The sequence below is a fragment of the Lactuca sativa genome, chromosome 4 (assembly GCF_002870075.4).
Source record: "Lactuca sativa cultivar Salinas chromosome 4, Lsat_Salinas_v11, whole genome shotgun sequence".
Lineage (NCBI taxonomy): Eukaryota > Viridiplantae > Streptophyta > Magnoliopsida > Asterales > Asteraceae > Lactuca > Lactuca sativa.
The window spans coordinates 383,672,518-383,697,918 of record NC_056626.2 but is presented as its reverse complement, the minus strand read 5'-3'; the positions used below and the strand labels follow the sequence as shown (position 1 = coordinate 383,697,918).

At 33.2% G+C, this 25,401-nt stretch overlaps 3 protein-coding genes across 3 annotated transcripts; 1 reads left to right on the top strand and 2 right to left on the bottom strand.

The window, feature by feature from the left end:
• The first annotated feature begins 4,477 nt into the window (after positions 1-4,477).
• LOC111876043 (biogenesis of lysosome-related organelles complex 1 subunit 2) lies at positions 4,478-5,423 on the top strand. Its single transcript, XM_023872569.3, has 3 exons — positions 4,478-4,616; positions 4,851-4,967; positions 5,036-5,423. Exons 2-3 carry the CDS (start codon positions 4,869-4,871, stop codon positions 5,309-5,311), a joined length of 375 nt encoding a protein of 124 aa, XP_023728337.1. The 5' UTR covers positions 4,478-4,616; positions 4,851-4,868; the 3' UTR covers positions 5,312-5,423.
• A 3,772-nt stretch (positions 5,424-9,195) lies between these two features.
• On the bottom strand, positions 9,196-23,080 carry LOC122197560 (uncharacterized). The gene is made up of 4 exons (XM_042901777.1): positions 22,849-23,080; positions 22,156-22,749; positions 9,300-10,950; positions 9,196-9,205 (listed from the first exon to the last, which is right to left on the bottom strand). Exons 1-4 carry the CDS (start codon positions 23,078-23,080, stop codon positions 9,196-9,198), a joined length of 2,487 nt encoding a protein of 828 aa, XP_042757711.1.
• Positions 23,081-23,219: 139 nt separating this feature from the next.
• On the bottom strand, positions 23,220-24,318 carry LOC122197834 (uncharacterized). The gene is made up of 2 exons (XM_042901933.1): positions 23,887-24,318; positions 23,220-23,789 (listed from the first exon to the last, which is right to left on the bottom strand). The coding sequence occupies exons 1-2, from the start codon at positions 24,285-24,287 to the stop codon at positions 23,231-23,233; spliced, it is 960 nt and encodes a 319-aa protein (XP_042757867.1). The 5' UTR covers positions 24,288-24,318; the 3' UTR covers positions 23,220-23,230.
• Between the last annotated feature and the right edge of the window lie 1,083 nt (positions 24,319-25,401).

The following is a 25,401-nucleotide window of genomic DNA, read 5'->3' as shown; positions in this document are numbered from 1 at the left end:
ATGCCACTAGCCTGGTTGCACCTTGGAATGGACATTTTGGGCATCATGTTGAGGGGTGTACGACCGCACACACCTGTGTAAGGCAGCACACACCCTTGTGCGGCAGCACACCCAAGTGTGCGACCATACACCCATTTTAGAGCCATAAACCCACCTCTAGGACCCCTATCTTGTACTTCAATTGAGTATAGACCTTGAACACTTCGTGGATGTGAGTATGGACCTTGAGAACACTTCAAAGACACCCCATTTCAGGAGTATACGGCCGCACACCCATTGGGCCGCACACCCATGGCCGCACACACACTGCAAGTGGCCATACACCCCCTATACTCAATCCTACAAGGTCCTATCAATTGGTGAAAGAAATTTCAAGTCCCTAGAGTGATTTCCAATGGTATTTGGTAGTGAAATACCTTCATTTGACTCTTTTATGTGTCATTGCGTGTTAATTAGGATCAAATCGTGTTCAAGGCTTCACTTGAACACCCGACTCTTCGTATCGATCCTTCAATCAACCCACTTACCCAAGGTGAGTTCATACCCGTACATTTTTCCATATATTTAATGTTTTCAGGGGGGAATACAAGCTAAACATAAATGTTTTCAAAACTCATGAAATTCTCATACTTTAACCCTTTTGTACTGTGTTGAGCATAAGGGTCGTTTTTCACTAAAATTTCATAGTTTTCCGGATTCGCTATTCACTACATTACTCATGCAAACTAAAATCGGTATAGTTTGGGATTTTTCTAAACATAACAAGTATGGCAACTTTCACTACTAAACGTATGCACTAAGAACAGGAATAGTTTACAGTTTGCACCACTACTCTATCACATTTTTTTCATAACTGCAAGCATCTCTACGAACGGTATACATTCGGATTTTCACTACGGTAGAATGCTACTACACTACATGTAAACTAGATTGTACGATATTGTGAGGCGCTACTTCACTACTGTACCCTTAGGGTGCAGGGATAAATCCTATCATAGTATAACCAGAGTCTCCTGGAGGGAGAGCGTGATATTTGTGAATAGATCTATTCGGGACTGACAATCCCACACCCGAACTGCTAGCTACAGTTGGACAGGCATGCCCAGGGTGACAAATGTCATTTAACTCAACGCCTGAAGAATGTTGGAAAGGTCTCTAGTCATATAAAGTATGGTTATACGACTCACATTATGTATAAATCACATTTAGTTTACAATCTGACACTCTTCAACGGTTTTATTTATACTAAATAGAACTAAAACACACTACGTATACTGGCTAAAGCCAGGGTTTTAAAACAGAACCAATTATGTAATGGCTTCACATACAAAATACTTGTACTTCATGATTAGCTTTAGCTAGTCACAGGAGGTAGTATTTGCGCATATCACTACAATTTTAAGTAACGAACATTCATGGTTTTATATGAAATCGATAACGCTACATTTTCACTAAAGAAAATATCGGATTTTCTTGGAAACATACAGATTTTCATGGTTTACTACAGAACTGATAACACTACATTTTCACTAAAGAAAATATCGGATTTTCTTGGAAACATACAGATATTCATGGTTTACTAAAGAACTGATAACACTACATTTTCACTAAAGAAAATAACGAATTTTCTTGGAAACATACATATATTCATGGTTTACTACAGAACTGATAACACTACATTTTCATTAAAGAAAATATCGGATTTTCTTAAAACTATACAAACATTTCTGCTAGCTCATCAACAAGTTTCATTGCAAACTACTGCTTATGAACTCACTAGCTTTATGTTGATACTTTTAAAATGCTTGTATTCTCAGGAAATCAGTAGACAGGTACCTGCTGGGTTTTTGCGGAGTTGGAGCAATAAGAGTTTAATGTTTATATTCTATATATATATATATATATATATATATATATATATATATATATATATATATATATATATATATATATATATATATATTCTGTATGACGAAATCCAAACAAGTTTCAGAAAATTTCCAATTTGATGTAAACATTCTTATTTAAGTATTCAATGTAATGGTTGCGTTGATATGATTGCTATTATACACTGGTTGTGATGGTATACATGACGTCCTTCACCCCAGAACGTTTCCGCCATTCTGGTTTTTGGGTGTGACAACCATATTTAAATTTTTCTATGGGCAATTCATGAAGAATTGGCTGAAGATCACCAAGATCTTTATGAAGAGGGCCATGTTTTGTCCTGAGTTTGCTGCTTATGAGCAAGATCAGATGAACCGTTACTTGAGCATGCTCAAGACGGACATCAGTCTGTTTGTGTCCACACAACGTTATGGTTCATTGTTAATCATCGTCTTCGGAATGGGCCATTCTGGAGTCCATTTCGGACTGTATACCCGAACCTGCCCATCAAAGACATTCCAAAGTGGTTGTTCCGGATACCAATTAACAAAATCAGGTTTCAGTCTTTATTCTGAAACATTCTGCAAAGTAACTACACTACAAACCCATTTTTACACATTCTGACCACTACTACATGTTACGGAGTTAAGAACCAAAGAAGATATGGAACATGATATTGATGAACTTGTCGTTTTACGGATAAGTTCTTTATTCTTACACTTTTAGTGGTTTGATTTTTAGATTATTGGTTATAGTAAGTTAGTCTGGAACACATAGTAGGTCTGGAATGCATACACCACATTCTGAGAAACACTGGCTAAAAAATATTTTGTTGCAGCAATTCAAGGCTAGCCACTTTAACCTTCCCTAGTTGGGTTTGAAAATTTAGCCTCCCAAGAAATACTAACTAAGAAAATGGATGGGATATGAATAAAGGTTGAAGGTGAGGCTCATTATATAGAAAAGGGAAATGAAGGTTTAAGCCAAAATCAAATCACTTTGCTAAATGTAACAATGACAAAGACATGAATCTGATCAAAATGCAAAGATTATGAGAAATGGAAGGATGTCTAGTAAAAAACACAAAGAGTGTTACTTAATGAAGAGTGGGTATTTTACATACTACAATTATGGATGTAAAGGTCACTTGGCTAACAAATGCAGATCACCGCCAATAAAGGAAGCTAACACTGCGACATCACAAGAAGAAGAACCATGGGATTTGAAGCATTAGTTTCTCAAGTCAAAGAAGATATGGTATTTATGAAAACAACTAAAAGTCATCGAAATCATTTAGATGATGGATTGTTGATTAAGACTATTCGAATCATATGTCCGGAAAAAAGAAAAGTCTCTAAGATCTGAATATGCAGGAAGTAGAGGCATAATACTTATAAATAACTCAAAATTAAAAATTTCTTGCATTAGAGATGTAAGTTTTTTCACCAACAGATAACTAGAGAGAGTTGACACTTCAAGGTGTTTACCATGCGATTGGAATGAAGAAAAATTTGATATCAGTGGCATAACTACCTTCGGTTGGTCACTATGTCTTGTTTGGTCCCAATGATATAAAGATCTACAAGCACTTTGAAACTCCATACACACCGGTAATGCACATACGAAGGTCTAAGTCAATTTACGTAATGTCATCCCAAACAACGTATGTAGAGAAGACATAGAAGAACCAACATGCTTACTTGTGACACATGCATCTCATACATGTGACATATGAAAAAAATTGAGCTTACGATGAAGAAAAAGCAAGTCCTTTTCCTACCCCAACTTGATGTGAACAAATATATGATATGCGAATGTTGTCAGTTTAGCAAGGCCCTTCAATAACCCTTCAAAAAGTTGAACTATCAAGCGTAGTATCCTTTATTCTCTTGAACTTGTACAATTGGATGTATTTGAGCTGGTAAAGAAACCCATGGTCAAGAGATTTATAAGAGCATGATTCGTGACAAAAACGTTCCAGGTCATTTGACATTTGGCTGAAGCGATTAAGACGACATCATACATGATTAACATAATACCTAAACAAGGTTTTCGGTACATATCACCCTTTAAAATCTTTGAAAAGTAAAGTCTAATGTAAGTCATCTTCACATCTTTGGTTTTGTATGTTACAATATTAAACATACTTGTTTTATGGTTGAATTTCAAAATATATTATTTTTAATGTAATAGTCTTTTGTTTAAACCTGTGTGGTGCAGTTTGAATAAATGATAGTTTAATTAAAACAAACCACACCTTATCAGTTATCACATAATTTAAACCTGTGTGGTGCAGTTTATAATTTTTTTCAAATAATATTAGGACATACAGTTTATGGTTTTAACTATAAGCAATACCCATTTCGTACTGCAAACGCTTTTTTCGCTAACCATCATTGTTTGTGATATAAGTATTAAATTGGACTAATAGATATTCAATTGAACCCCATGCATTCTCCACATAATATGATTAATATCCGTTAATGTTAATAGGATTGAGACCAAAATGACACACCATGGTCAATTTTGGAATAATAAGCCAAACAGTAATCCCAATGGACCAAAACTATACGTTGAAGATAAATCCAGGGACTATATTTGTAGTTTACCCTAAATCTAAAAGCCTTCTAATCTAGACCCTCGCTCTTGTGTAGTCGGATCTATGTCTTCTCACCACCGCCGACGAGTGTCTCCGCCATTATCTGCAGCTCCGACGTCTTGTTCTACTGGTAAATATTTACGTTTTCCTTCGAGTTATCAATAGATGATTCATCTGCCATTAGTTTAATAATTCGATTCGTTTATTAGGGATTACTGAAACTCATACAGCGATTACTTCTTCTAAGTTCTATCGAGTAGGAACATTGCAAAATTTGATTATTAACAGATAATTATTACACTTTTTCTTATCGATAGATTCATCGTCTATTAGTCTAATAATTCAATTGATTGTTCCACTTCAGGTGCATAATTTTGTCGCCATGGCTGAAAATATGGTAACACAGGAACACGATGAACTCACTGAAGCTCTCAACGATCTATTTACGAATGTTACCACTATGATTAAAGGCGATCTTCAGGTTTCCTCTACATTTTCCTTCATGTTTTTAGAACTTGTGATGTTGATTTCTGAAATGTGTTTCTCTAGGGTACAAACAATGTGCTCAAGTTGTTGGAAACTATGAATCTGAAAGTAGCAGAAGAATATGAAGGATTTGGTGATGTTGCCTCTGGATTGAGGGTTTTTGTTGAACGATTGAAGGCGAAAAGTGAGAATTTTGATGAGTATGTTCAGCAAATTGATGCTATAGAACAGCAAGTGACTGATCTAGAAGTAGTAATCTCCATGCTTGATAAATATGTTTCTTTGTTGGAATCAAAAGTTCAGTCTGTTTACAAGATGCCAGCTTCATCATCATCATAGTTTGCACATATCTTAATAAACTGAAATGAATCCCTACATATTGATGTAAAATGGATGCTTATCTCAATTATTCCATTGAAATGAAATTGATCCAAAACTTGTTGAAATATCATTCACTCTATTTGTCTTGTTTGTCTATATATTTCATCATTCATTTAAGTCTACCTTCTCTTTTGCTAAATGTAGTTGTGGGCCCCATAGAATTGGGGGGGGGGGGGGGGGGGGGGGGGGTTCTATTGTTCTTCAAACTTTATTTAAGAAATTTTTAGGAAAAAGATCTTGATTTGTATTGTCCTTTAACATTTGTACTCTATTGTTCTTCAAACTTGTGGCTAGTCTTTTATTTTATCTAAGTAGTTGGCAAATATAACCGCCTATCCTATGTTTTCTATTTGTTAAAATATTTTTCTTCAAAATGTTTGGGATTTAAATTGCATTTGTGTATGTTTACAATCCTAGCAGAGGAGGTGAAGACCAGTTGGTTAATACACCTTTGTATGATTTTATTATTTATATATATATGTGTGTGTGTGTGTTAACATAAAGAAACAATATTGTAGAAAACTCTGAAGCAGGGTCACGTACAGCAATGCAAACAAGGCAAAAAAGTTGATGAAATAATTCAATTATTAAAATGGAGTAAAATAATAATTTGAATAAATGTGATATTTTGAAAGTTTTAAATGGATATAGATGATATTTTAAACTTAGATTAATGAGTGGTATAATAGTCATTTGATAAAAATAAAATTTTAAAATGATTATAAAATGTTAAAAAAAATGAATTGATATTTAAAACTTTAGACCACACAAAACAAATATGATAGATTGATATTTATTTAGGCGAAATAATCTTTTAACATTCAAAGTGCTAAAACAATCACCCTCAATAAGAACGTTTTAAAATATTGTGACATTTAACATCCAATGTCATTATATCACACGATCGAGTATTCTTAGCTTGAATCTCACCGGCCACCTTTTTCAGCTTGAATGAGTGTTTCGTGGGAGTTTTAATTCAAATACGTCTTACGATGTGGGTTATTCTTTTACTCAGAATTCGCTACATGTTTATGAGTAGTATGCAGAATAACAGAAACCCAAAACAAATCCCCAATGTTTAAATCCCTAACCCAAGCAAAATCAAGATTCTTACCTCAGAACTTAGAAGATGCATGAACTCAACTTGTTGGGGAATGATGAATCTTGTTAGCGAATATGCATGTTGTTGGGGTTTGGTTTCAGAAACTACGAAGCAAATCGACTGAAACCCCCATTGCAAAATTGCAGATACAGCCTTTCGCTACGAGTATGCGCTAACGAGTCCTTACAGCTCTTATTTGCAATTTTCAGTTTTGGTCATTTATGTTTAGACATTATTGCCATTTGACCCTTGTACAAAACCAACGGAGTTGTGTAGACTTGAATACTTTCTTGTCTAATTTTTACAAGAGTGTAAGTGAGCCGAGCTACTCGGGATCGACTCGTTAAAAACTTGACTCGAGATCGAATTAAACGAGCCTGAGCCGAGCCTAAATATGAAGCTCGTTTATTAAACGAGCTCGAACCGAGCTAAGCCATAACCAATCAACTCCTTTAATACGCATAGGAAATCAGTTATGATTTATTCATTAATTATTTCATTAGTAGGAATGTTTTTTTTGAAAAGGCAAACTCCTTAAATTCATCAATTACCAACATCAGTGACCTCTAATAGATGAGAACCGTATATAGGTCGGCTTGCATTTCAAAAACACACATGTAGAAACATATATATATATATATATATATATATATATATATATATATATATATATATATATATATATATATATATATATATATATAGATAGGTTCAAATGTTTTCACTATCTATTGTGTGCATGTATGACTGATTCTGGACCAATCATTTTAGTTATTTTAAGAAAGTAATTAATGCATATTAAATGCTGAAGATGTAATTAATACCTATTATATCTTCAACATGTAATATGCATTAATTACTTTCTTAAAATAACTAAAATGATTGGTTCAGAATCAGTCATACATACACACAATAGATAGTGAAAACAAAATAACCTAACCCTATATATATATATATATATATATATATATATATATATATATATATATATATATATATGGGTAAAGTGAATATACCTAACAACCTTATATAAGCTTAGGTACCTAACCACATAATACTACATTGTTTTGTATTATATTTCCATTGCAATCGTCTAAGGTTCTTAACTTCAACCATTAACTTGATTTACTTCCAAGATTTTCAGATATTCACCATTATATTCCTCCTACACCATTTGATTTGTAACGGTAGTATATGAAGCCCACCAGGAAGTCTCCGATAGAAAAACGTCATTTGAAGGAAGATAATGGTGAAAGTCCAAAGATTTTGGAAACAATCAAGTTATGAGGTTGAATTTTAAGAACTTTGGGTGATTACAATGCAAATATGATACAAAATTACGTAGTATGACGTGGTTAGGTACGTAAACTTATGTAAGGTTGTTAGGTATATTCACTTTACCCTATATATATATATATACACACACACACACACATATATATATATATATATATATATATATATATATATATATATATATAGGGTTAGGTTATTTTGTTTTCACTATCTATTGTGTGCATCTATAACTGATTCTGCACCAATCATTTTAGTTATTTTAAGAAAGTAATTAATGCATAATACATATTGAAGATATAATGAATATTAATTACATCTTCAACATTTAATATGCATTAATTACTTTCTTAAAATAACTAAAATGATTGGTCCAGAATCAGTTATACATGCACACAATAGATAGTGAAAACATTTGAACCTAACTCTCTCTCTCTCTCTCTCTCTCTCTCTCTCTCTCTATATATATATATATATATATATATATATATATATATATATATATATATATATATATATATATATATATAGGGTTAGGTTCATTTGAGACCACCTATATTTTGTGAGACCGTGAGACGCATTTTTTTATTTATTTTTATTTTTTTTAGTTAATTCAAGTTCCGAAAATAATATTTAAAAAAAGAATTTTTGGATTTTTCTATTTATTTTGCATTTTAAAATTATTTTTTAAAATATGTACAGTGTAATATTCTATTAGAATATTTCACGTATTTTTCAAAAAAAATGGAATTTTTTTTTATTTATTTTTAATTTTTAGTTAATTCAAGTTCCGAAAATAATATTTAAAAAAATAATTTTTAGATTTTTTCATTTATTCTGCATTTTAAAATTATTTTTTAGAATATGTCAGTGTAATATTCTATTAGAATATTTCATGTATTTTTCAAAAAAAATGGAATTTATTTTTATTTTTATTTATTTATTTATTTTAGTTAGTTCAAGTTCCGAAAATAATATTTAAAAAAAGACTTTTTAGATTTTTCCATTTATTCTGCATTTTAAAATTATTTTTTGAAATATGTCAGTGTAATATTCTATTAGAATATTTCACGTATTTAAAAAAAAAACGGATTTTATTTATTTATTTTTTAGTTAATTCAAGTTCCGAAAATAATATTTAAAAAAAGAATTTTTGGATTTTTCTATTTATTTTGCATTTTAAAATTATTTTTAGATTTGGTCTCATGGTCTCACAAAATTAGAATGGTCTCAAATGAACCCGAACCTATATATATATATATATATATATATATATATATATATATATATATATATATATATATATATATATATATATATATATATATATATATATACATACTAGGTGTGAGACCCATGCATTATACAGGTTTTATTAAAAATTAAAATGGTATATATTTGTAAAATGATGACGACAATAATGGTGTAAAGATTAAACATGAATTAATTAAAACTTGCTACATTAAAAAAAAACAAAATGATGAATAAGTAAGTTAATGTATGATAATAAAAACAACTATTAAAATATTGACACTTATGTTTATGAATTACAAATTTCCAAAGACTTCCTTGAATACAACATTGGATGTCGTGTTCGTAAGTTTACCATCTTTATCTAAAATTAATATCTTTAATCTAGCTTTACTTTTAACTCTCGACAATGCAACATACAACTGACCATGAGTGAATACTGGTTGTCTCAAAAACAACCCCACCCTTGATAGTGACTGTCCTTGACTTTTATTTATTGTCATTGCAAAACATACGGCCAGTGGAAATTGTCGTCTTTGAAATATGAAAGGAATCCTTTTATCCGAAGGCGTCAAAAACATTCTTGGAATAAACGTACGGTTTCCGATATTACTTCCAGATATTATTTCGGCTTCTATAACACGTTTACCCAATGCAATAACCTGTAATCTCGTGCCATTGCACAATTCGCATTTCTGATCAATATTCCTTAGTAACATAACCGGAACAACGACTTTTAAAACCAACTTATGAATTGGCATACCTAAATGTCTAAGACCATTTAGAACATCAGGAGAATATAAAGTTTCATCAACTTCATCATGAACAAAATCAACATAAGAAAGACTATCTGAACTTAAATACTCCTGTGGATCTCCTGGAAATAATTTTAACAAACGCTCGTTAATCTCTTGAACAACTTCATTCTTCGATGCAAGGATTGCTCTTTCTTGAAAATAAATCGAATTCTTTGTATTTTCAACAATAGAAGGATAGACAAATCCAATTAATGAACCAATGGGATCAACTGAATCAACAATGAGAAGATCAGTAGGAATATCAATAATTGCCTTACCATCATTCAAACCACCAACTTTTCCTTCTCCTATATCCAAAATCCATTTTGCAAAAGTCGCCGTTTCTTGAATATCAGATGCGAGAACACTTAACCTCATGTTTTTTGTTAATGTTAAGACTTTGCAACTTGACCAAATATAAGAGGAACTTAAAGAAGCATTCACAATGTCTTGCATGCTTCCATTAGGAACAACCGGTAGAATTTGTCTAAAATCGCCTCCAAAGACAATTGTTTTTCCTCCAAATGGCAATTTTGAGTTTCCACGAAAATCACAACTCAATATATCTTTCAAAGAACGATCCAATGCTTCAAATGCATGCTTATGAATCATAGGTGCCTTGTCCCATATAATCAATGATGTTTTTTTTAACAATTCGGCTACATCACTATCCGATGCAAAAGAACAAAAGGAATCCTTAGTAAGATTTAGAGGAATTATAAAGCGTGAGTATGTTGTTCTACCTCCGGTTAGTAACAATGAAACAATACCACTTGAAGCAACATTTAGAACGATATTACCTTTTGATCTTATAGATGCAGATAAAGTCTTCCAAAGAAAAGTTTGGTACCTCCATAGCCATAAACAAAAAACACACCTCCTTTTTTTCTGTTTAACAGCTGTCATGATTTCATCAAAAATTGATCGTTGTTCAATTGTTAATGAATCAAGTAGTTGATGAGATTCTTTTTGTAGACTGTTCATATCAAAATCTAACTCCTCAGTAATCAAACGGTTGTTTGAAGAAGATACCAAATCATGATCAGGGTAAGGCATCCCAACAAAATCTTTAAGGCTTGAACTGTTTTGGAGTTGAATTTTTTCAATCTCATATAGCGTCAAGTTTTTAAGTTGATCGTCATTAAGGGATAAAGCTATACAATTGCAGAGTTAATTATTAAAAGATAAATATAGACAGTTATCACGTAATGAAAATAATATGTAGAACTTTTAATATTTATAAAAAAAACATCAAAATTTCAAATAATAATATATTTAGCATTTAAAAAATATATAACTAATGTATAAAATGTAAGGAATGACAAAAATAATAATCCCTGGAGACTTTAATCTTATTCGTTGATTGTAGAGAATTCCATCGGATAAGTATTGCCAAGTATTTTCCCAAACATAACACAGTTTAGACAAACTATTAGACTTTAGCATAGTTACAAATAGAAACCGTAAATAATAACCAGATCCTGAATGACTTGCTTCCTCGATGGCATCAACATATTCTCTATCATATTCTAAAAGTCCAAGAGCATAACATGCATCTCTAAAAGTAGGACATATTTATCCATTAACCGTACGAATATCTGCAAACGATTTCGGACCTTTGACTTTATTTAAAAGAATTCTCAAAAAATATGCTTCACCGAGATTAGGTGAAACTGTGTGAATCCTCCTAATAGAAAACCCTTTTTTTCTTGGCTCCCAACAACGATCTTCTTGTTTCCATGAAAATTTTGTTGGAAACTCAACATAAGAAAGTTTTCGTGCATCCTCATTATGTTCATTACAACTTATCCAAGATAGGAACATCGAAGAAGAAACATATTGTTTGTTGAGGACATCTTCAATATCATCATCTCCTCCGTATACAACATTTTGTTTTCCAGGAAGATGGAACGGAAGCCTTACAACTGACAGATATCTGTAATGTGTTGGATTAGTGTCTAAGTCCATAACTATTTTGGTGTGTACTTGACCCGATGGTGCATGGTCCTTTTGGGTTGCCTTCACCAAAGCAACTTGATAGGATGAATTATGGAGAGAAAAGATTAATTATGATTTATTAATATACTATGAGAATAATATATTAAAGGAGAAATAATATTTTTTAATTAATATTAGTCAATAATTAATTAGGAATTAATTTTGTGGCTAAAAGACATTAATTAAACTTAAGGGAATAGAACTGTCAATTGTATGATAGTTGAATATTGAGCTAATGGACTTCATATTAGAGGGGTGGACGAATTCTATGGGAAAATCCATTAGAAATCGTCCTAGGCCTTTAAGGAAGGAGTCTATGGGTTGCTTAGGGCCTAAGCATCCAAATTAGGGTTTCCTTGTTAGATAACCCTAATAGCCTCACTATTTAAAGATCCCTAGAGCACCAAAAACGTGTGGAAAAGAAATTCTTCATCCTCTTGCTCTTGGTGTTTGTAAGCCATTAGAGGTGTGACACTTATGACTCTAAGCTTTCTAAAGTCATTACAAGGAGGATTTGAGATTGTTATTGCTACATAACAATCAAGGTAAGATCTAAAACCCTTTCACATGTTAATATGATTAATTGTATGCTAGAACTAGGGTTTAAAGTCTTGGATGAATTGCATGTACAATAGAGAAACCTAGATCCAAGCATTAGGGTTTGCATGAGCACATAGGATGTTCTTATGGCTAAAACCCATCAGTGGTATCAGAGCCTTGATTGGTTTCTATTGTATTGATGCCTTGTTTGTTTGTTCAAGTTGTAATATCGATTTTTGGCCCCTTGTCTGATGAACTCGGCGAGTTCCAATGTGGACTCGATGAGTAGCTCCAACTCGGCGAGTCCATAGAGGAAGTCGGCGAGTTCGAGCGTTAGAAGGAGGCAGTTTCAGGATTTCTTGCTGTTTTACTCTTAGATACTTGCCTTATCTGTTTTAAGTCATTAAAATCCGATTTTAAACATATTTTTGAGTATATCCTTGATTAAACAAAAGATAATTACCAATTGATTAGATAATAACTTCCTTATATGACTAAAGTTTGATTATTTGTATTAATTGGGTAACTTATCTTGCAAGAAATTGATTTTAGGTTAAATTTAGATAATCATTAAATTAATTGTTTAATTTAAATTATTTGCTATTTGATCCTTTGTGTTTTGAAAAGTTTCAAACTTGCCCTCAAGTTTTGGAATTTAAAAGTTGATTACAAGTTTACTTTAGAAATGTTAAATTCTATAACCCTAGTATTGTTTTGAAAAGTTCAATTCTCACCCTTATGGTTTTATTAATTAATTAAAGTGTATAATTAAAAGAGATTTAATAAATCCATAAAGTTTTGGTTCACAATTTGATTGAATTAAAAGTATAATTGTTAAATTTGAACACCTAATATTTTAAAAGTGTAAAATACACCCTATACTATATATAACATTAAAAGTCTAATATTATATATATGTATGAGTAAACAGTCAGTCTTACCGTTAGTAGGCCTCATTCATGAGGCTGGTCTATAAGGGGTGTTTAAGGAAATTGCCTATAAAATGGCGATTGAATGAGTATCCACTCTTACCCACCGCACTCTTGACTAGTGGAGGGTCATTAGCCGAACGAGTAGGATAGGACAGAAACCTTCCATTATAAGTATAACGAAGTACAAAAGTAACTAAATGTTTTTACAAATTCCCAATCTTAGTTACTCTAGGCAAAAGTGAATTGATGCAATTCCAAGAAATTACACTTTGTACCCTTGCGAAGACGTTAGTGGAGCGTGTGTGGTTAACCGGCACACTAAATGGGTCTAAGCAAAGGTAGCAAAGGGTGACTCAATGTTTGTCATAGTTCGGTGGAGCGTGTGTGGTTAACCGGCACATCAAATAGGTGACTGTAACATGTGGGGGCACCATGTAAATTTGCATGATTATTCACACCCTGTTTTGTGATCCTCGGCATCTAAGTCACAAATCGAGGGGCATATCGAGATTTAAACATGCCATTGAAAAGTTCAATGAATCTCAAAGGATCTAGGAGTTTTCAAAGCATTTAAAACTTAATATGTTTTTCGTTTTTCATGGTGGAAAATTAGTAAATCGTCATTCACTTACCTTCGAATATTCTGCAACTAGAGTACGACATCCCTTCTCTAGGTTGTAGCGTATTGTGTTGGGTCCTAGCCTTAATATCTCATTTGGGTGATTTATTAAGGACTCAATCAATCAAATAACTTGAATTTGTTTTCTCCCGTTTTGTAGATGTCAAAGTACGACAACTATAGTCTTCCCAAATCTCGTGGAACAAGCTTTCCACATGAAGATGATACTCCACGATTCGATCGAGGAACAAGAGATCATGCTTTACTTCCTCCACCTCCTCCAATTATTCTCCTTAACCCACAAGTTCGAAGGCTTGAAAAGTTCAAGCTCACTCAAGCCCTTTTGGCAAGTAAACATGAAGAAGGAAAGTCGGTGTGTGCACACGTCCTAGAGATGAAGTCACACATTGATAGGTTAAGAATGTTGGGATCCGTTGTCTGTGAGGAGCTGGCTGTTGACTGGGTTCTTCAGTCACTTCCTAACTCGTATAGTGAGTTCGTAAGAGAGTACTATATGATGAACCACGACGTGACCCTCATAGATCTCACCTATATGCTTATTGCTGCTGAATTAGCAATGGTTTGGCGCAATGGAAAAGAAAAGTTGATTGGTGAATCTGCCTTCCAGACCACTATGGATATAGGCAATGGTAGCGAAAGGCATGCCATGATCAAAAGGTTTGATCATAAGACAAAGGCAAAGTCTGAAGTAGTTCCATGTGCTATTCCAAAAGAGTCAATTTGCTTTTATTGCCAAGAGAAGGGGCATTGGAGACGAAGCTGCCCTATTTACCTAAGAGATCTAAGAGATGGGAGAGTCAAAACGTCTGGCTCTGCTTTAGGTAAAATCCATTAACTAAATTTTTTAAGTTCCTATTCTAGATTCTTAATACATAATGTGATAAGATTACAATTGATGTTTTGAAGGATCGAAGAAAAGAGAGGAAGCTTAAGGGAAGAAGTGAGCCGAATCTAATCGTGAAGAAATGGATTTTGATCGCATTACTTGAAGATTAGATTCTTGAGCTACTACTTAGAATTAGAATAAGATTGCTAAGAAATATGTATTAACATAGTTTTTCGATGAGTTGCATTGTAAGGACAATTTTTTCCGCAATAAAATAAATTTTGTTTTTATATTATTTATTTATCCTTACAATGACATGTATGAAAAATTGATGTTTGAAAGTTTCTATTATTAGCAATAATGGTTTTGATTCTTAATGTTATTTGTGGAAATTTCGAGAGTTTACCAAATAGGGAGAGTTTCTTGGAATCATGCAACTTGGTTGCACGATGAATGAGAAATTTCATATTTGGAAATTAGACTAGTTCGTTGACAAAGTGTCAAGTGAAGGACTAAGAGATCGAGTACACAAAGTTGTGTGTTGATCAAGTACACCACAAGAGTAACAAAGATATTCGTCATGATTTACTAAAATTTTAGTAAATATGATTATACTTATAAGATTAAGTGTAATTCTGAATTGATTGAAAGAGTTTAAATCAATAGCAGAACGAATAAGAAGAATCAAGAAGGCAGAAAGATAAAAGTTTCTCTATTCTAAGAAGAAGGGAGAGTACCTTTTATTATGTTTTATGATAGGTCTTAATGATTAAGAACCATATCTCAATTGATCCTCTAAGTGAGTCTTAGTACAATTGTATACTGAGAAGAGGAATCAAGAATTGAAGAAATGGTTAAATCAAGAAGTCAATCATACTTCGTTCCAAAACAAGTCTTAGAGTTAAGATTGTGACATTGAGTGAAAAGTCTTAAGAAGGTTTATAACAATCATCAAATGTGGAAAGTTGTGATGTCTTGGATAAGACAAAGACCAACTAGGACAAATTTTATGAAGTGTTTTGTCTTGATAAAAGCTACACTAACTCTTGAATATTTGTTTGTCAAGAAATGTTTATTGACAAGAGAATCTTATATGTCAAGGAGTCAGTGGGAGTCTTAATGGTCTTGAAAGGTTTCAAGAATAAATCAAGAATAAACCTTATCGAACATCACTAGCACACGACTTGAGGTTTACAACCTATCGTGTTGACACTATCTTGTTTCTGTGTCGTTCCCGTTGAGTTACTTATGCATGTGAGTTCTATGAGTTCTCATTTGAATGCATAAAAGGCAAGGACCTTGATCAATGAAAATTACATTCATAAGAAAGGGTGAGCTGCTTAACTACTTGGAAGACATGGTGGGCACTCGTGTTACCATAAGGCAAGAAATTAAGATTGAGAAAGTTCGATCCATATGAGTTTGGATTTGTCGCAAACTTTGGTTTTAACAAATTCACATGGATAGGAACACATACACCATTCAAATCTAAGTGTCATAAGATTCCCTCCTTCATGAAAATGACTGTGAGGAAATGCTTTCACTAAGAGAGATTTTAAGAAGATAGTATGTGACAACCCGAAGTTTGCCCCACCGCCGCAACCCGCTTCCGTCCATAAAATTCGTCTTTTTCGAATTGTTTCCGTTTAAGTTATAAATTAAGTCATTATTTTGGAGACTTTTATTATGACTTAATTGACATCCAAACACGTTAGAAACTCATCAAAACATCCCAAACTATTACTTAGAAAATGTTTAGTTTCGACCATATCGGGTTATGGCATCTTAATCGGGTGCGACCAAAAGCCCCGTTTAACGCTGGTATCGGGTAGAATTTCTCCGTGTCCAAAACTTAGAACCTATTTAAAGAGGTTTAAGCTTCCATTTGAAGCTTTTTCTCTCTCTCTCTCTCTCTCACTACTCTCTCTCTCTAACCTCTCTCCTCAAACCAAAGAACTAGGTCCAAAAACATCAATTTAAGGCTCAAATCCATCAAGGTAACTTCCCTAACTCATAGTATAGCACCATTAGCCTTCAATTTCATGATTAATCTTTGGAAAAGGACCATTTCATGTGTTTATGGCCCTGGAACATGCTTGGGCCGTAAACACAAATATAAGGGGTTTTTGAGCCTTTAAACCCTTCCAAACCAACTTTGGGACTTAGATATGACTTACTGGCTTACCAATTCGGACTTAGAACACCTTAAACATGGTTTTTGAGGAGTAAACATGAGTTTACTGCCCAAGAACAAGCTTGGGCCGTAAACTCATCATTCATGGAGAGTAAACTCAAAACCAAGTGTTTAAAAGCCATTTAAACACACCATTAGCCTTGGAATAAATCCTAGAACCAACCAAAATCAATTTGGGGACCTTAAACATAATAAAAACCCTTCATTTGAGAGTTTATGGCCATAACCCCCCAAGGATTGGTTCCAGGGCCGTAAACTCATTAAGACAAGTCAAATGATGCCCAAACTTCATTCTAAGGCTTGTAAAATTAGTTTGAATCACATGTGATTGATCTAAAGCCACCAAATCATCAATATAAGAGGGGTATAGGAGCTTACGGCCGTAAACTCCATGTTTAGGGCCGTAAACTCCCTTTGATGGTGTTATTGGTGATTTAATTCATTCCTAAGCCTTAGATAAATTCATCCCAACATTTCTCAAGTGTTATCTTACCATTTGGCACCATAAAACCTCACATTCATGAGTTCACGGCCATGAACTCATATGGTTATGGTCTTAGGGCTGTAAACTCCCTAAGGAGTTTACTCTTGAAGTCCAAATTCGTTATCCAAGCCATACACGTCCGTAGATGTCATCTGGGTCACTCCAAACACTTGATTTGAAGTGTTTTCGCTCATTGGAGTGTATTATCATATCTAATTAGTGTTTTAAAGTCTAATTAGATACCTTTGGATATTATTTCGTATTACATAGGAAGCTCGCGTGTAATCAAGCCCCGAACCAACGCTTAGCATTCAAATCGTCGCGTTTTCTAGTCTGGTGAGTTCATACCCCTACCCTTTTTCAATGTTTTCACTGTTTTCAGGGGGGAATACAAGCAAAGTACAAGTAATACTTGTAATCAAAACTTATTTTATATGTGCTGTGTTTCATATTATATATGTTTTTAACACTGACAAGTCATAGCAGATAACCGTTAGAACTTGCAGATCACATTATCATATAATTTGTGAAAAACGTTATAAATTGTCGTATTTTATATTTTCACAAATGGTTTTCCACATTATAATAGTTAAAAACATAACCTTTAAACTTTGAACAGGAAACTTAATATATTGTTTTGTCCTCGGTAACACTCCACAGAGATACGCGAGTGAAGGATGATAAATAGAACTTTTGTATTGTCCTTAATAAAACACCCCCTAGACACGAGTGTGAGGGACATGTATCATTGGAACTTAGTCAGGTCCTAGTTAGTACTCCCCCTAGACACGAGATTAAAGAACCACTAGAACAGGATTTCCGTATTGATATTTTCAGTTTTAAATTCATGAATCTTAAGATTGGAGACACGTCCTTTGCAACACTTCCCTTAGACACGAAAGTGGAGGACTATCTCCGTAACCAGAATATCCGGAAAGAGGAGAGCGTGACTTGAGTGTATAGATCTATACGGGACTGACTATCCCGCACCTGGCTGCTAGCTACAGCCGAACCGAAAGGTTCAAGGGTGACAAAAGTCATAGAAGATATTGGCCCCATCTCGAGTCAAATCTAGTCTGTAGTATGGTTATGGAACTCGCAATGAAGATTATGAAAACTTTATACTTATTTATTAGTTTTATATACGTCTTAAAACTAATGTACACTTAAAGGTAACCAAACTTTCAGGAAACTTCGCACACACACACTTTAAGTATGGTAGATACTTGTACGTTACTTTCTGGTTCGATAACACTTCATAAACACTTTAGGTAAATATAGGATTTTCCTAGAATAACAATTGAACATAATCAGAACCGTACAATATATCAGTTAACCAAACATTACTTTTAAGAAAATATGGGATTTTCTTGGGTCGTAACATTTTCAGAAACTAAAAGGAAACTCGTACATTTTCAAAAAACAAAACCGCTTATGAACTCACTAGCTTTATGCTGATTTTCAAACTGCTTGTATTCTCAGGTTCGCATTAGACAGGTACCCGATGATCCTTTTGCCGAAGACGGAGTGCATCGAAGACACGTCTTGCTTTTGTTTATATATACATATGTATAACACTATACAACTTTACTTTTGAACAAATGTAAATTTTAATATGTAATGTAATGGTTGTTTACTTTGCTTACTATGTACATTGGTTGCGATATTCATGACGTCCTCTGCCCCGGAACGTTTCCGCCTTCGGTTTCGGGGTGTGACATAGTAATTGTGAAAATTGGATTCTCGAATTCGATTATGGTTACGGTATCCCTTTCCATGATTCGAATAGTGAGATTTGGCAATTAGTCTGAATTGTTTAGACACACATATGAGCTATCTAAGGCAAAGGTGTATAAGTTTTAGAAGCTTAGATAAAAGATTATCAAAGCATTAGGTATTAGAAATATGAACTTAAGAAATTCAATAGGTATTTTTTTTATGGAAGTTAAGCTGGTTTCTGAATACATGTCAAAGCTAGTGGGAGAATAAGTGTTATGCTGATATGATAATAATCATCATGATAGTGGGAGCATAAATGTTGTGCTTGTATGATTATTATGGAAAGTATTGCAAGTTAGCAATATTAATTAAAGAAAACAAGAGTTATACTTTGTAAAGTCGCAAGGGTTGAAAAGTTGTTTTGCTATAATTAAGGGAGAGAATATTATGCTTCATTTCAAATCTAAAGGCTTAGGTTGTGGAATGTTAATAAATTTAGTCAAGGATACCTAGTGCGTTCTCAAATTTCGATTATGATTATGGCATCCCTCTTCATAAATCGGATTGTGAGAATGTGACACATAAAATATTATGGCTGAAGATTGATAAAGTATCAGATCTTTATGTAAGACATTATGCATCGTGTCTCATACGCTTCGGGTAAATGATCGATTGCAAGTGCTATAATATTTGACCATTCTAAAATTTTCCAAATGTCTAGCGCATTTAGAGGGGAAAAGGACAAGAATCGGTTTTGACTAAAATAATTAAACAACTATCAAAGGACGATCCAAAGCTCGCTGAGGATTGGTCGCTTGTGAGTAGTTGGAAGTATAGTATTGGATGGACCATATCGACATTATTATGAATAGAAAAGGTTATATTAAGAATGAGTTGTCATATAGAAATGGTTCCATATTAGGAGTTGGATATTGAGAATCTTTATCTAGATTAGAAATTTTTATGCAAAAGGATGTTCAAAGGAATGTACTTTGAGTGAGAGACATCACGTCTATAGAATTGTATTGTAACAATCTCAAATAGAGGACTTTGTAATTTCATTGGCAATAGTCATTGTGATTTTTGTGCTATGACGTTACGAAAGGATCATTGCATAAAATGTTAGAATCTAACATATTCTATAAGTGGCAAGAATTTGATATTCTTTCACTTGTGAAAAGGATTGGGAGTTATGAAATGAATATGATTGGAAATGTATTCATTTGATCTATTTCACAAAGTAAGAACCATAGGTAAACATTGTGTGCATGCTAAGAGCATGGGACAAGTGTTGTAATAATAATTCAAGTAAGAAGTTGATTAACCGAAACAACAAATAATGAGTAATCGATATGGTGATAAATAAAAAGTGTTTTATTTATACTCAAAGGTTTGAGGCCATATGGGATTAGTATTATTCTTGTGTTTCACTTTGCATGTTTTGACTTCCTGAAGAATTTAATTGGTTCAGAACAATCAAATTATTCGAATGGGCCACAGTCGTTCATATGTTGGATGTAGGTATGAATGAAGACTGTCGTGAATTGGTGTGTGGATTGTCTAAAGTGTATTAGACATAAGCAAATGTTTGCTGCAACGTTCATGAGTGCTTATGAATATGATTTGAGCATTGGATTAAACCCACACTCACTTGGATCACTTCATGGATTTTATCACGAGTGATTGGTGAGACGATAACATCTTATATTCTTGAAACCGAGATGTGTGAGTTGTATCTTGCGAGTCGGTTACACACTGATAATATGTAAACGCACCAGTAACTTGGTGTTATAAAACATATTGTTGTGTGTGATTCGGTAAGTGAGTGCAAGCGAGAATTGAGTCAAAGTTTATCCGTTCCTTTTATCCAAAGTAGGATAAAAGCGATATCTTTGGACCCCTTGATGATTTAGTGATGACACCTAAGCGCTTGGCCGAGCCGGGACTAATTTGATGTGATCAATTGTAGTCTGTTGTCAGTCGTCATAAATCGGAAGTCGGGAAATAGTATAGAGGGAATGATTAAGTTCATGTCTCATATCTATATGATATCTAGAATGGAGGAATATATGATCCCTTATCTAAAGGACACGCGTATCTGATAAGATCAGAGTTGACATCGGTTGTGGAACGCTACGATTGCAGATCAGGATCTGAAGTCATACGCAGAATAGTTATTAGACTTATCCAAGTGGGAGACTGTTGGATTAGTGTCTAAGTCCATAACTATTTTGGTGTGTACTTGACCCGATGGTGCATGGTCCTTTTGGGTTGCCTTCACCAAAGCAACTTGATAGGATGAATTATGGAGAGAAAGGATTAATTATGATTTATTAATATATTATGAGAATAATATATTAAAGGAGAAATAATATTGTTTAATTAATATTAGTCAATAATTAATTAGGAATTAATTTTGTGGCTAAAAGACATTAATTAAACTTAAGGGACTAGAACTGTCAATTGTATGATAGTTGAATATTGAGCTAATGGACTAAATATTAGAGGGGTGGACGAATTCTATGGGAAAATCCATTAGAAATCGTCCTAGGCCTTTAAGGAAGGAGTCTATGGGTTGCTTAGGGCCTAAGCATCCAAATTAGGGTTTCCTTGTTAGATAACCCTAATAGCCTCACTATTTAAAGATCCCTAGAGCATCAAAAATGTGTGGAAAAGAACTCCTTAGGGTTTTGGACGGTTTTGGGCAGCCTCCTCTCTCCTTATTCTTCATCCTCTTGCTCTTGGTGTTTGTAAGCCATTAGAGGAGTGACACTTGTGACTCTAAGCTTTCTAAAGTCATTACAAGGAGGATTTGAGATTGTTATTGCTACATAACAATCAAGGTAAGATCTAAAACCCTTTCACATGTTAATATGATTAATTGTATGCTAGAACTAGGGTTTAAAGTCTTGGATGAATTGCATGTACAATAGAGAAACCTAGATCCAAGCATTAGGGTTTGCATGAGCACATAGGATGTTCTTATGGCTAAAACCCATCATAATGAACATCAAATCCATATATACGCCACGAAGCTTCACATGCAGACAAATACCTACAATCATAGAAATTCTTTATTTCATCAACTGGAGCATCATCATTATCACCTCCGTTGTTGTTTTGTGCAACTTCAACAGTAGCCCGATCAGGACCCTTGTTAATATATTTAAACAAATATTTGATGGAAACCGCTTGATTGCACCAATCAACATTAATGTGAGCCTGATATCGTTTTAAAAGGGTTTTGTGATATGGAACAACACTTCTGTTGTCTAACTTAATACCCGACTTTTCTATAAAAGATCCATCATTACGTCTCCTATATATAGGATAACCATTTGAATCAATGGAAGTATTCTCCAAGAATGGCTTCGGGAAGTTTTTTGAACACTTGTTTTCACTCATGCATGGGCATTTAGGATTATCAGAACCACATGGACCATGCATCATGAACTCACTGACAAGTGAGTACAATTCTGGATCATCGTCTTTGTTTGGAATTTCAGCCGAAATAACTCGATCAATATGTTCAACAGTAGGGAGTTTGTTATCAGAGTGCATGAATAAACATATATGTGCATGAGGCAGACCACGCTTTTGAAACTCCACCGTATAAACAACTGTAGATTTAAATAAATATAATATTTTAAGATAATAAAAAACATAAAAAAAACATGAAAAACACATTTTGATAACACTATTATTGTAATATATGGTACCTGCTTGGACCGAACCCAATAACCTCTTCTTCTTTAAGTCTTTAATCAAAGAATCCAACTTAATTTTGAATAATCTAGACAGGATATCAGGCCTATCTTCGGGATTAAGTGTGGTGTTAGCAAGAAACCTTTTAATTTCAGGCCACTTTGGATTGCATGTTACGGTTATGAAAAAATCTGGGTATCCAAACCACTTACAAAGCGACATGGCATCTAAATAGTTTTGCATCATGTAGCGTGCACCACCCGTAAAAGAAGAAGGCAAGATAACACGTTTTCCAACGTTGGAAATATCAATATTACCATGACTTTGTATGCTTTTTAAAGTTTCATAAGATTTGCATCTAAGAAATTTTTGCTGGTTGCGTATGTAATATAGTCTCTAAGTTTCAATCATCGTATAAGCATCAACCAGAAACTGTTGAAAAAGCCTTCTTGAATTAAGAATTAATGAAAAAACATTATCTCTGTCTTGAATTCTATAAGCAAAGAATTCTCTCATTGTACAGAAACGACGTTTGGTATTAGTTGAATGATCAACATCTCTGTGAGGTATGTCAACTCTATATCCATCATCTCCATATGGAAAGAGTAGTGGGTACTGAAGACCAAGGTAAGCCGGATGTAATTCGTTTATACGTTGTAGACTTCCTGATTTAGTTGTTACGATGATATCTCTATTATCAATTCCATCACCAATGTCACCAACAATTAAACCAGCAACCTCAGAAGCAGTAGGTAAGTTATATGTCCTTCCATCTTGTTGCCTTCTTCCTATAAGACGTAACTTTAGATCTATATGAGGATTTTCATCAAAACAGTCTCTAGCCATTCTATAACACTTAACCAGCTTATTGGTTGAATCCAACATGACCTTCAAAAAGCTAATGATTTCAATATCAAGAGAATCAGAAGTTGATGTGCACCCTTCGTTCTGTGTACTATTAACAACAACGGTTATATGTAAAATTTAGCAAGTAATAATTATATCAAACTTATAAAAGCAATGGTTTATAAAAAAAATTAATAAAGTTATACCTGAAAGCATGTTGTCTATTTGTTATTTCATTTTCAGTATCATATATGTATAGTTGCGAAAACTTTGGTTTGGATCCATCTGTAGGTTGAAGACTTCCCATGCAATGATAATTTTGACCGCTAAGTCTGAAAACGTATGGATCATTGCCTCTATTAATGGAAGAATCAACTTTTCCACCCATTGAAGTAAAGGAAAACATCGAATTGAATCGACGAATATTCTTCATGAAATTTTTTCCTTTTGGATCAAAATTACGAAAGAGATTTTGGTAATTTGTTGGAGCTTCTTTTAATTCAGGAAGCTCAACTTTTCCACTACCACAACACATGGAATAAGAAGTTTTCTTTCCAGAAGTATTGCCTTTAAGAGCTTCATATGTCCATAATTGTGCATGACACATCGTACACACAAAAGTCTGGTCACCATGGTACAAGTAATCTGTTCAATAAAAACGGTTGTAAGACTTTCTCCATAATTTAATGTTGCAATGAGTAATAATTTAAATATACAAGGGGATTATAAAAAAATTATTATTTTCCTTTCGTAATACCTGATATTAATTGTTGATGGATCTGTTGATCACGTAAATCTTCATCTGATGTTAGGTTCAAAATGGGTATCTGAGATATATTTGGAATCTTTCTTTTTTTATTTAGTTTTCTGCATGATAAATTGCTGGAAGAAGATCGAGTGACTGAAGATGAATTCGTAGCTCTCATGTCACCAGACAATATAGAATATTGTGCATTTATTAACAATAAAAGTATGACAATTAGAATTAAATTTATAAAGTAAATAGATAAAATTAAAAAAAAAGTTTACACCCTTATTTTATGTGTACCATATATAGTAACAAACATTAAGTTGAATATAAATGTATTTGTACCATTTGAAATGTTGGACAACGGAGTTCTTGTAGTAAAATTAGAAACAAATTGAAAACGTTCTTAATCACGACCAATATTACCTATCAATAAACGATAAGTTGATATAAATATGTATTAAGTAGGGAACAATAAAGAAACAGGTATAATAGCATAGAATCTTTTTACAAGATTAAGAATAAGTTTATATGGATAAAATTAATTAGGTAGGATGATATATATCATATACCTATTGGTACGGTGGACATGTGATTGGACCTTCTTGTATCCAAATAAAATCTCCTTTCTTTTCGTTTATCTTTAGCCTTGTTTGACAATGGACTGCCGATATAAATATTCGAAATAGATTGAACCCGTGTTTGCTGATATCCATATGACAAAGTTGGGCTGACATTTTCATTGTTACCGACAATATTGACAAACTTGCTTGATTTTGGTAGTTATATTAGAAAGCACTGTAAAAGAATATAAAATATGTAAGTTATAATGCAGATACAAATAATTGTAAGTTAACATATAATAAGAAAAATATAAAAAATAATTTTAATGATATAATTAGAAATGATATATAAGGGATTTATAAAATAATAATGTTTAATTAATTGCAATGTAGCAAAGAGTGTAGGTAAA

Coding starts and splice junctions, on each gene's coding strand:
- LOC111876043 (XM_023872569.3), top strand. CDS start 4,869: ATGGCTGAAAATATGGTAACACAGGAACACGATGAACTCACTGAAGCT. Junction 4,968..5,035: donor TGATTAAAGGCGATCTTCAG/GTTTCCTCTACA, acceptor GTGTTTCTCTAG/GGTACAAACAATGTGCTCAA.
- LOC122197560 (XM_042901777.1), bottom strand. CDS start 23,080: ATGATGCAAAACTATTTAGATGCCATGTCGCTTTGTAAGTGGTTTGGA. Junction 22,750..22,848: donor ATTGGGTTCGGTCCAAGCAG/GTACCATATATT, acceptor TTAAATCTACAG/TTGTTTATACGGTGGAGTTT. Junction 10,951..22,155: donor TGCATGTGAAGCTTCGTGGC/GTATATATGGAT, acceptor GCAATTGTATAG/CTTTATCCCTTAATGACGAT.
- LOC122197834 (XM_042901933.1), bottom strand. CDS start 24,287: ATGTGTCATGCACAATTATGGACATATGAAGCTCTTAAAGGCAATACT. Junction 23,790..23,886: donor AATAGACAACATGCTTTCAG/GTATAACTTTAT, acceptor TGTTGTTAATAG/TACACAGAACGAAGGGTGCA.